Here is a 12329-nt window from a genome sequence, read left to right on the forward strand (position 1 = left end):
TGGAGCTCTCATATTATTATTTCTGCAAGGTGGCCAAGGGTAGTAAGAGATCTTTCTTCCCCTGGGCTTTGATTGAATAAGTTGCAGAGGGCAAAGGGCAGACCACTGAGGAGATGTTTTGTAGAATGGGAAAAAAAGGTCACCCACCAAGCATAAATTAGCCACCTCAAAAGTAAAGTAAGCATGCCAAAAAAAGACCTGCACCCCACCCCCAAGAATTTTACCCAAAAAACCTCTCCTTTTCAATAATTTTGGTTGGGGGAAAAACATGAGAGAATATTTTGGCACAGCACTATAATTACCCAAGCATTTTGGTGGGCAGCCTAGTTTGTAGAGGGAAGAAAAGAAAATAGCAAGTATATTGCATAAGCATCTGAAGGACCAGTTGTGTGCAGTTAAAGCAATGTGTCTATGCACGAAAATAGATGAGAACTGGCCCTCGCAGCTACAACTTAAGCAATTAACCTTGGGCATACCAAATCACAATGAAGTCCAAGAAGAGCCACAGAGCCTAGGACTTGCCAATCAGAAGGTCGGCGGTTCGAATCCCCGTGACGGAGTGAGCTGCCATTGCTCGGACCCTGCTCCTGCCAACCTAGCAGTTTGAAAGCACGTCAAAGTGCAAGTAGATAAATAGGTACCACTCCAGTGGGAAGGCAAACTGCATTTCTGTGCGCTGCTCTGGTTCGCCAGAAGTGGCTTTGTCATGCTGGCCACATGACCCGGAAGCTGTACGCTGGCTCTCTTGGCCAATAAAGCAAGATGAGTGCCACATCCCAGAGTCGGTCATGACTGGACCTAATGGTCAGGGGTCCCTTTACCTTTTACAACCATTTTTAGAGATTGAAAACACTCTACGTCTAAAACTCATATACAAATGATACTATTTTGCAATAACAAATTCCTATTTTAAAAAAATCAGATCGCTGCACAGACCACACATGGCATATCAGAGAAATGCAAATGGAAATCACACAGAGAAACATACAAAGACACCGAGATTTGCTCAGACATAACATATGCTGCCTGATGAAGACTAGGAGCAAAGAGCCAAATCCCTGATCATTTCAGTTAGATTAGGCTCTGCTACAGTGGTGGGAAACCTTTGAGCTGTTGGACTCCAGTTCCCATCAGTCCCAGCCAGCATGGACAATGGTCAGAGGAGTTGGGGCTTGTAGTCTAACCACATTTGGAGGCACCTTAAAGTTGGTCTTTAAGGTGCTACTGGAAGGAAATTTTTTTATTTTGTTTTGACTATGGCAGACCAACACAGCTACCTATCTGTAACTGGCACATTTGGAGGATCATAGATGTCTCACCAATGTTCTACTGGGTGCTATGTAGGTTTTATGCTATACCTAGGACTGCTAATAATGGGTTAAAAAAAAAACCTGAGGGGAATATGCTTTTGTAAAGTGATCTTGTCCCTTCAACAACTTATCCATTCTCCCCTAAACAATTTAAGCATCTTGGCCTTTTAAAACAACAGATGCCACATGTGAGTATGAAAACTGCAAGACTAGCAGAAATTCCAGTTCAGCAGAGTTGTAACATTCAGGCCACCAATCAGCAAAGGCATTGATTAAAACACTTTGCCTGGGTAATGAGTTGCAGCTGTAGCATGGAGTCTCTGAATAGGACCCATGGAGATAGCTACTCCCTCTGCAGCTGGTGATGTCAGCACAGCTGTGGCAGCTGTGGAAAGAGCAGCCATTGGTGAGGCATCTGCATGTTAGCTGACTTTGCCCATTCACAAAGAAGAGTAGCGAAACACAAATCACCAACATGCAATGCAAGTACAAAATGGTCTCCTGAAAGGTGTCAAGGCCTGTAGTAAGTTGACAATCCACTTGTAGCTCATGCCGCAGGGCGAAGGACAAGTGTGATCATTTCAACAGCATCAATTCCATCTCATTTCAAGCAATGCTCAAAAATCCATGAAGCGCAATGTGGAAAAGCCAACTGTAGGAAAGCTGTTCACGTTTTCCTATATGAAGGGTATTTGGGGGCATGAAGCTCTTGCTCTAACCAGGTTGGGCATTGTGAATGGAAAACCCACAAAGAGCAGAATGTCCTTTCACATTACACAGACGTTAACACACACAGCACAAGAAAGGCTCAAAACAAAGCTACTTAAACTTAATGAATGAAAACACTAAATGCAGGAGAGCAGGTACTAGACCTCTTCCACTTCATGCTAAATAAGAAAATGTGAAGAAGATTGCCTCCTTGTTGGAAATCCTTGTACTATTCCAATTTACAGACGTGAAGTGATAAGTATAAGAGAATGAGATGATTGGCTTTACTCTGTAAGACAGTGCAACCTCACATGAAGCCCTTGAGCCAGTCACAATCTCTTTCCCTGGTTCCTACTTCATGGCAATTTACCATCCCTCTGCTAGAGTGGTTTGTGCCAGGCTACTTTCTACACTTATGATTTATAAAAGGGGTGGCCATGTTAGTCTGTTTTAACAAAAACAACAAAGTATCATGCTACCATAAAGACACGACTAAGTAGACCCTGGGACACAGGTGGTGCTATGGGTTAAACCGCAGAGCCTAGGACTTGCCGATCAGAAGGTCGGCGGTTCGAATCCCCATGACGGGGTGAGCTCCCATTGCTCGGACCCTGCTCCTGCCAACCTAGCAGTTCGAAAGTGCAAGTAGATAAATAGGTACTACTCCAGTGGGAAGGCAAACGGCGTTTCTGTGTGCTGCTCTGGTTTGCCAGAAGCGGCTATTGGCCAGCTCCCTCAGCCAATAAAGCGAGATGAGCACCACAACCCCAGAGTTGGTCACGACTGGACCTAATGGTCAGAGGTCCCTTTACCTTTATTACCATAAAGACACAACTAAGTAGACCCTGGCCCATGAAAGATTATGCCAGCCCTTCCTTTGCCAACCTGGTGACTTCCAGATGTTTAGGACTATAACTCCCATCTAGCTGGGACAGATAGGAGAGCATGGCTGGGGTGGATAAAGGCTGTACAGAAGCATCAAAACATTACAATATTGAAAGTTTTATGGTAGGCTAGTTCTGTGCTCCCCCATTGGAATTCAATCCAGTGAACAAGTGCTCTGAAATCAATAGATGTTTGCAAAGAATTAAGTCCAGTTTACCATTGCAGCCCTATGACTACTTCCTTGGGAATAAGTCTCATTAAACTCAACAAGACTTCGGAGTGAATGCGTAGGATAGGGCTGTAAATCTATTTTCCTGTTGGGTTACGCTCACACATCCTCTATCCTAGTTGTTTGTTCCTTACTCTCATTTCTGAAACCTTACTGCCCTCTACTGTCACTTAAAATGGCAACAACTACATTTGTCACAAAACAACTTCAGCCCAGGTAAGACAACAGTCCACTAGCCCTGGATGCCACAGTCATCCACGGATGCCATGAAGAACAGAGCAGAAACCAAACACAGAAAGACTTCAAACATAGGTTTTAATAGGCCATATTTTCAAAATCTTAAGAGAAATTCTACTTGCAGCAAAATGTACACTCAAACAAACATATAACAGCTCTCCTTAGAATGCTAAGGGATTGAGATGAGACAAAAAAGGCTACTCGGGTAACCTGGCTGCTTCTGGGTCACGCTGCAAAACCAGTCTCTGTATGGTTCCACGGTTTATAGAAGTCCTGTCTGATTTAATGCTTGATAAACTTTGCTGGCAGGGACGCAGGTGGAGCTGTGGGTTAAACCACAGAGCCTAGGACTTGCCAATCAGAAGGTCAGTGGTTCGAATCCCCGTGATGGGGTGTGCTCCTGTTGCTCGGTCCCTGCTCCTGCCAACCTAGCAGTTCGAAAGCACGCCAAAGTGCAAGTAGATAAATAGGTACCGCTCCGGCGGGAAGGTAAACGGTGTTTCCGTGCGCTGCTCTGGTTCGCCAGAAGCGGCTAAGTCATGTTGACCACATGACCTGGAAGCTGTACGCCGGCTCCCTCGGCCAATAAAGCGAGATGAGCGCCACAACCCCAGAGTCGGCCACGACTGGACCTAATGGTCAGGGGTCCCTTTACCTTTACCTTTAAACTTTGCTGGCACAATTACTTTATAGCCCAGTTGTAATAAAGTACTCAACCTACTCCCATGAACAGAGAATGCTGCCTCATACCAAGTCAATCCCAGTTGGTACCCTCTGCACTGACCAGCAGCAGGGTTTTCACGACAGTATTGCCCCCACCCCAGGCGGAGATGTTGGAGAGCAAACCTGCGACCATTTGCAAGCGAAGCTGTAACACACTGTAATGACCCTTCCTCTGATACTATTCTCACAACCACACTGTGAGGCAGGTACTAGGTTAGTTTGAGAAACAGTGACTGGCCCGAGGTCACTCAATGAGTATTGCAGGGGGTTGGACTAGATGATCCTCAGGGTCCCTTCCTTCCAACTCTGATTCTGGGATTTCTGTTCTGAGTTTCACGGGTTGGCAATATGACCTGAACCCCGCTGTCCAACACTGCTACCCGTATTTGCACATCGTATCAAGAGATCACAGAGGTTTTAATCCATATCATCTTCTCTGTAGACATCCAGAAACTAAATATTGTCCAGATCCGCGACATGAAAGGGAAGCAGACGCGAAATATTTTTTATTTCGCCATTTTACTTCCGAAGTTGGAAACCTGGCTTCTGCCCCCCAACCCCCACCCCTCGAAGGGAATGCAACTCTATCCTTTTCTGGCTCGTCAGTTCCGCGCTGCATAGCGGGAGCATCATGTGCGAGGGGGCGGAGGCAGTGCGTTTTAATTACTTGCTCTGAACTTAGCCGCGGGAGAAGTATGAGAAAGCGAGCCACTCACTCACCAACCTGGATTGCAGCTTCCAGCCTCAGACTTGGCTTCTCCTCGCTGCTCTCGCTCATCGCTCAAAGACCGGGGCAAGGAGCAGCCAGAGAGGCCGAGCGGCTCTTCTCGGGACTTGCAAAGTAAGAGGGAACGGTACACCCGCGGGTCGGAAGCCCGCTCCCTGGAGAGAGAGTCTGCAGGCCTGGAGTGCCGGCGACTCCCTGCGGAACCTTCTCCGCTGCCTTCAGGAATGGAGGACGCACGCGGCAGGGCCCGGCCGCGGTTGCTAAGACAACGAGGACGCCGAGTACCTCTTGTCGCCATGGAAACAGAACGCGGCCCGGGGTTGCCGCGGAAACCAAAGGGACGCGGGAAGCCGAACTGTTTCACCGGGCCCGGCGAAGGAGAAAGCGGGAGAACTTCTCTCCCCACTGTTGGGCGGGAAGGTTGGTCCCATGGTAATAATAATGTAATTAATTGCACACTGCAGCCTTAGGAAATAAGGACAGTACAAATAAACATATTCCATAGTTAGGGTTGGGAGATGCAACTTTACGGAATACTGTCTCTCTCGCTTAATAGTATTTCTAAACTGACTCTCAACATAAGTATGCAGGGCAGTGTAACTTCCCTCATGCCCATAGGCTACATCAATCCATTTTGCCTTCCACCCCCCATTCTACCACTTGGTCATCTCTCTCTGCCTATGTTAAGCAAAGGAGTCTCTCCTATATGCCAGGTACTCATCATGGAAAACAAATAGAAAGGAGTGGCAGGAATGCCCATTGAGTGACTGGTAAGAGCCTTTTGCTTTTGCTCTCCACCTTCCCTAGATGGAAAGTGTTGGAATGCCATTGCTGCACAGCTGCAACCAATTTAACTAATTCAGCCCTCTCAGTGAAACCTTTTGCTCCTAAAGCTTCTCCAACCCCCTCCTCCCATTTTGGTTTTATTTAAATTTGCCCAAAAATATTCAACTCCCCATTCCAATCTCCTTCTTCTGTGCTGCAGGATAGGCTGGTATTGATTTTAAAAATAAGCTTGATAAGAGGGAATGAAAATTATTTAAAATTTTCTGCTTCAGTGAATGGCCCTTTCCAAACCCACACAGCTCTGCCACACCCACTAGTGTGGACAAAACACAGTGGTGTAGACACAGAAATAAAAGTTAACAACAACAACTTATTACTTATACCCATCCATGTGGCCGGGCCTCCTCAGCTACTCGGGGTGGCTTCCAAAACATCAAACATTAAAAACTTCCCTAAACAGGGCTGCCTTCAGATCTCTTCTAAAAGCCAGGTAGTTGTTTATTTCCTTGAAATCTGGTGGGAGGGTGTTCCACAGGGCAAGTGCCACTACAGAGAAAGCCCTCTGCCTGGTTCCCTGTAACATAATTCCTGTTACTGTAGACTGTCAATTGCTGCTCTGCTTACAGTGGAAGAGCTGTGACTTAGGAGAGCTAGGAGCCCTTTGTATGGAAACAACTTAAATTTCAAGGCTGTATGGATTTTGTTTAAGAGTAAGATACACCAGTTAAATAATTCAACATAATTTAAGTTCTGATCTCCAGGACTATTATTACGTCTTGAAACACAACTGTGGGTAGAGAGAATTAATGCAGTCCTTGCTAATTAGCAATCCCAATAAATAATTCTGCGCTACATTAAGACTGAGTTTATTGCAGCATAAACATTTGTCATCTGGAGTCCACCTTGTTAGATGCATGCAGTGATCTAGAATGTTGTCATCACTATATATCAGCTTTTACATTCCCAGCAAACAACATGTTTGATTTCTCATCACATTAAGTGCTACTGCATTTGGATAAATTAAGGAACATTTAGTGTATTTCCATCCTGTCTTCCTATGCAAAACATATGACACATTATGAAGCCAGTGCAGCTGTAGCAAAGCGTATCATTTGCTTTTGGTGTTTTAGGATCTGACCAGCATATGAGACACACATAAAAATGGACAGAAGAAGAGTTTGGATTTGATATCCCGCCTTTCACTCCCCTTCAGGAGTCTCAAAGCGGCTAACATTCTCCTTTCCCTTCCTCCCCCACAACAAACACTCTGTGAGGTGAGTGGGGCTGAGAGACTTCAAAGAAGTGTGACTGGCCCAAGGTCACCCAGCAGCTGCAGGTGGAGGAGCGGAGACGCGAACCCGGTTCCCCAGATTACGAGACTACCGCTCTTAACCACTACACCACACTGGCAGGAAGCAAGGTTGAATCCATAAATGCAGGAGAGTCATCCACAGGTCAGCAACTCAGTGCAAGTAAAGCTCAGTTTTATACGATTCCCTGTGTTTGATGAGCAGGACACAAAATATTGTCCAATAAATTTGCCACAAAACATTTGTCAGACTTTAAGGTACCATAGGATAGTCTTACAACAAGCTATCCTGTTTCCCCTGAAATTCAAAACTAAGGCTATGTGCACACTCTCATTTACTCTACATCCAGCACACTCCCACCACTGGTTTGTGAAACCATGTGCACATTATGTTAGCCATGACCCACATCTATCCTGTACGTCATTGAGAAATGCTGCATTTTGACATGTTTTCCCCCAAATCAGCTTTAATATGATTTGGAAACCCAAGCTATATAAAGACATCTACACACCCTTTCTTCCCACTGGTGTGGACAGACAAAGGGTGACTTGGAATCATAGAATCATAGACTTGGAAGGATCCAAGAGGGTCATCTAGTCGAACACCCAATCTTTTGCCCAATGTGGGGCTCAGACCCATGAACCTGATATTAAGAGTACCATGCTCTACCGACTGAGCTGTCCTGCTATGTACAACCACAGGAGCCAACTCCTAGGGGCCAATGTCCCTTCAGCCTCCCTCTCCATAAAATATTTGAGGGGGCCAGTCCCCCCAGAAAAGGTTGATGGGCATTGCTATTCAAATGGTGTGTGTGTGTGCCGTGCCTTGTGATCCATTGTGCAAGAGGGGCTTACCTGCCCCCTCCGATATTGTATTCAAGTGGGCACCCCTGCGTACAACGATGGGCAAGTGCAATTTGAAACACAGCAGGGGGAGACATCCTTGCTGCATTTTAAACTGGTAATGTATACATAGCCTCAGGCTAGAGCTCCAGCTCAGCTATTAGTAATTAAGGCTGCAGTCCTAGACACATTCACTAAAGCTTCAATGGACTCAGTCAGATTTTATGCATGAGCTGCATATTTCTTAACAGTGTTACTAATAAGCAATTAATCAAGTTCCTGATTGCACCCTTCTTACTTGTCAAATGTTCACATTCTTCCTCTGCTATGAGCTCATCCTGCCTAGCAACATTTTTCACTTTAGTGCATACATATAGTATAATCAAAAAATACCTTTTCTGGCCAGGTCTCTATCTTTTATTTGCATTTGTTTGGTGTAATCCATAAATATATTTTCGTTGGGTGGGTGGAATCTTAGATTACATACACAGACGTGTACATCATGATGAATCTTTAAGATATTTTACACCCTTCACTGGAATGCACATCAGTTTTACCGGAAAGGTTTACAAATCTTGTGTCTAATGGAAAAATGAGAGCAAAGCAAAATACCTTCAGCATTTTTGGAACATTCCCTTCCTAGTATCTGTGGATGATGCACCTTGCTACCCATACCCGCTCCAGTGATTTGTGTTTGTGCAACTTTCAAGGCAGGGTAAGGAGAAACTGTTGCCAATGAGAGAGCTAAAGGAGAGTGGCTACTCTGGCTTAGTAGCTAGTGCTGGCTTACACAAACATAGCTTTTCATACCACTAGATGAAAATAAAAAAATAAGCTAAACATTTGAAGTTAACAGTTGGCCCAAGCCATTCCTTCTCAGTCTGATCTAGCTACTTCCCAGGATCTGCCCAAGTTGCTTGGAGGTAAGACAGAATTGTAGAAAATAATTGTAGCAGCGCCAACACTTCAGAACCCCCTGCCTAGTGATACCAGTCGGGCGCCTTCACTGTATTCTTTTTGGCACTTGCTGAAGACATTCCTATTTAGATATGCCCAGTTGTTTTTTTCTGGGAGTATGCAGGGGTACACATAAGGTAAAGGTAAAGGGACCCCTGACCATTAGGTCCAGTCGTGGCTGACTCTGGGGTTGCGGTGCTCATCTCACTCTATAGGCCAAGGGAGCCACTGTACAGCTTCCAGGTCCTGTGGCCAGCATGACTAAGCTACTTCTGGCGAACCAGAGCAGCACACGTAAACGACGTTTATGTACCTTCCCACCAGAGTGGTACCTATTTATCTACTTGCATTTTGACGTGCTTTCGAACTGCTAGGTTGGCAGGAGCAGGGGCTGAGCAATGGGAGCTCATCCCATCGTGGGGATTCGAACCGCCGACCTTCTGATCAGCAAGTCCTAATCTCTGTGGTTTAACCCACAGCGCCACCTGCGTCCCCTAGGTGTACACATACCCCTAAACATTTTGTGAATCTTTGTACTTTTGTCCATTTACAGTGGCACCTCTGGTTACGTACTTAATTCATTCTGGAGGTCCGTTCTTAACCTAAACTGTTCTTAACCTGAAGCACCACTTTAGCTAATGGGGCCTCCCACTGGCGCCGCGCCACCAGAGCACGATTTCTGTTCTCATCCTGAAGCAAAGTTCTTAACCCGAGGTACTATTTCTGGATTAGTATGTAGCGTATGTAACCTGAAGCGTATGTAACCCGAGGTACCACTGTACTGTATTTATTTTCCCCTGATTTGAACTATAAAATGGTGGTTTTCTTGAGTCAAAATGAGAATACTCCTAAACATATTTTTTTTCCAGAAAAAAAGCACCGGATACGCTTACCCAGATGTTTAGACAGTTTTAATTTGCTTTAATATATTTTATTGTGGTTTTAACTTTCTGCATATTAGGAATTATGGTTGTAAAGTTTTTTAGTTATAATTTTGCTGTTTTATCTTTTGTAAACTGCTTTGAGTTTTTTCCTACAATCAAGCTGCATATAATTTTTATCCTGCTCCAGGTTTTACAGTATTTAATTGATTTTAGTAGTTTTGATTTGCCTTCGGGGCTCTACCATTAGGCAGAGGCAGGCACTCGCCTCAGGTGACAGATGCTGGTTAAGGTAGTGGTATCTGGCATTTGGCTGTTCACTTTGAGACCCTCTTCATTCCCCTTTCAGATCTGTGTGTGCCCCTACCGTGCACCCCCTAAACAAGTCTTCTCTTGTCCTCAGGTGCCGTGGAGGAGGCTATCTCATTGCCAGTGCTGAAGTTAAATTCAGCTTGTCAGCTTCAGAACGTGAAGGCACCAACTTGTCCTTTGCCTGAGATGGGAAAATGACTTTGACTGGTCTTGTTGTTGGTTGGTTTACATTTGATGTGTTTTCATATGAATTCCTATGTTGTAAGCTGGCCTGAGTTTATTTTATAAAGAAAAGGAGGATTTAAAATTCTAAATAAAAAAGCAAATTAAAAAATGCTAGTAAGTGCATTCCCTTTAAATTTGAGGGGGATGCTGGAAACGTATTTATATAGGCCATCAGCATCATTAGCTATCAGAGTCCCTTCTTGCGTATGTCACCCTCTGCCAATTGGATTTAAGTGTATGGTTCATGGCAGGGATGTGGGAGAAATTTAATTCAGTTTGCATTTATGTGAACCAAGATTGAGCAATCCTTCAAAATTTGTGCTTCTCTTTTTTTATATATAAATATTTATTAAGGTTTTTTTTTATAAAAGAAATGCACAAATAATAAACAGCATTGGTTATATCGTAACATAATTTCATAACTTCTTTGGACTTCCTCACGTTTTCTGCTCCCACTTACATCGTTGAAAATTTTTTCAAGCAAATTATCAACTTGTTTGCAATCTTATATCCAATCATTTAAATATAATCTAACAATTCTCCAAAAGGTTTATGTTTTCCTTAATCTGACTTATCATCAAATTCCAGTCTAATTTAGTGGTGGCCAGTTATTTATGATCAAGCATCCTTCTTAACGTTCAACCAAATTACAATATTTTTGTAAATAAGTCTTAAATTTCTTCCAATTTTCTTCAATCCTTTCTTCTCCCAGATCTCGGATTCTGCCAGTCATCTCCGCCAGTTGCATATAGTCTATCAGCTGCATCTGCCACTCTTCCAGTGTGGGTAGATCTTGAGTTTTCCAGTTCTTGGCGATGAGTATCCTTGCTGCCGTTGTTGCATACATAAAAAATGTTCGGTCCTTCTTTAACACCTTCTGGCCGACAATACCCAGGAGAAAGGCCTCTGGTTTCTTAGTGAAGGTATACTTAAATACCTTTTTCAACTCATTATATATCATTTCCCAGAAGGCCTTCACTTTAGGGCAAGTCCACCAGAGGTGAAAGAATGTTCCTTCATTTCCTTTACATTTCCAACATTTGTTATCAGACGAATGGTATATTTTGGCAAGTTTAACTGGGGTCATGTACCATCTGTATATTATTTTCATTACATTTTCCTTCAAAGCATTACATGCAGTGAAGTTCAGCCCAGTGGTCCACAACCTTTCCCAGTCCTCAAACATAATGTTATGCCCAATGTCCTGTGCCCACTTTATCATAACCGATTTAACCATTTCGTCTTGTGTGTTCCATTTTAACAGCAAGTTATACATTCTTGATAATACCTTAGTCTTTGGTTCTAACAATTCTGTTTCCAATTTCGATTTCTCCACCTGGAACCCTAATTTTTTGTCATTTTTAAAAACTTCTTTAATCTGGGCGTAATGTAACCAGTCTCGCACTTTATCCTTCATTTTCTCCAAACTCTGCAATTTCCAATTGTCTCCATCTTTTTCTAATATTTCCCAATATTTTGGCCATTTGGCCTCCATATTGGGTCTTTTTCGGGCCTTAGCTTCCAGAGGGGAAAGCCACCTCGGAGTTTTGTTTTCCAATAAGTCTTTGTATTTTGTCCAGACATTAAATACTGCTTTCCTGACAATATGGTTCTTAAAGGCCTTATTGATCTTAACTTTGTCATACCATAAGTATGCATGCCAACCAAAAGCATTGTTAAAACCTTCCAAGTCCAACACATCAGTGTCTTCGAGAAGTAGCCAGTCTTTTAGCCAGCAGAAAGCTGCGGCTTCATAGTACAACTTTAAGTCTGGCAGGGCAAAGCCCCCTCTTTCTTTCGCATCAGTTAATATCTTAAACTTAATTCTGGGCTTTTTGCCCTGCCAGACAAATTTAGAGATATCTTTCTGCCACTTCTGGAAGCACTCCGTCTTGTCCACAATCTGTAATGTTTGAAACAAAAACAACATTTTTGGCAATACATTCATCTTAATAGCCGCAATTCGGCCTAACAAAGAAAGCTTCAATTTTGTCCAACTGTCCAAGTCTCTCTTAATTTCAGACCAACATTTCATAGTTATCCTTAAATAGACTCAGATTTTTTGCTGTTATATTTACCCCTAGGTATTTTACTTTTTTAACCACAGTTAGTTCTGTTTCTCTCTGAAACCGTTCTGACTCTGTGTCTGTCAAGTTTTTCCCCAACACCTTAGTTTTCTGTTTATTTAGTTTAAATC

The 12329-nt window shown here is 43.6% G+C and overlaps 1 protein-coding gene across 7 annotated transcripts in view; it reads right to left on the reverse strand.

The window, feature by feature from the left end:
* CROCC2 (ciliary rootlet coiled-coil, rootletin family member 2) overlaps window positions 1–5043 on the reverse strand; it is an 89259-nt gene extending 84216 nt beyond the window's left edge. For 3 of the 7 annotated variants that reach the window (XM_081861481.1, XM_081861478.1, XM_081861475.1), the window contains exon 1: window positions 4817–5042. In XM_081861481.1, the coding sequence (XP_081717607.1) occupies window positions 4817–4870 (54 nt within the window). In that variant the 5' untranslated portion in view covers window positions 4871–5042. Of the gene's footprint in view, window positions 1–4812 lie in introns of all 7 variants that reach the window. The other 4 variants (XM_081861477.1, XM_081861479.1, XM_081861476.1 and 1 more) reach the window with 3 other exon arrangements.
* Window positions 5044–12329: the final 7286 nt, after the last annotated feature.

The sequence above is a fragment of the Podarcis erhardii genome (assembly GCF_964252035.2).
Source record: "Podarcis erhardii genome assembly, chromosome: 5".
NCBI classification, from domain to species: domain Eukaryota; kingdom Metazoa; phylum Chordata; class Lepidosauria; order Squamata; family Lacertidae; genus Podarcis; species Podarcis erhardii.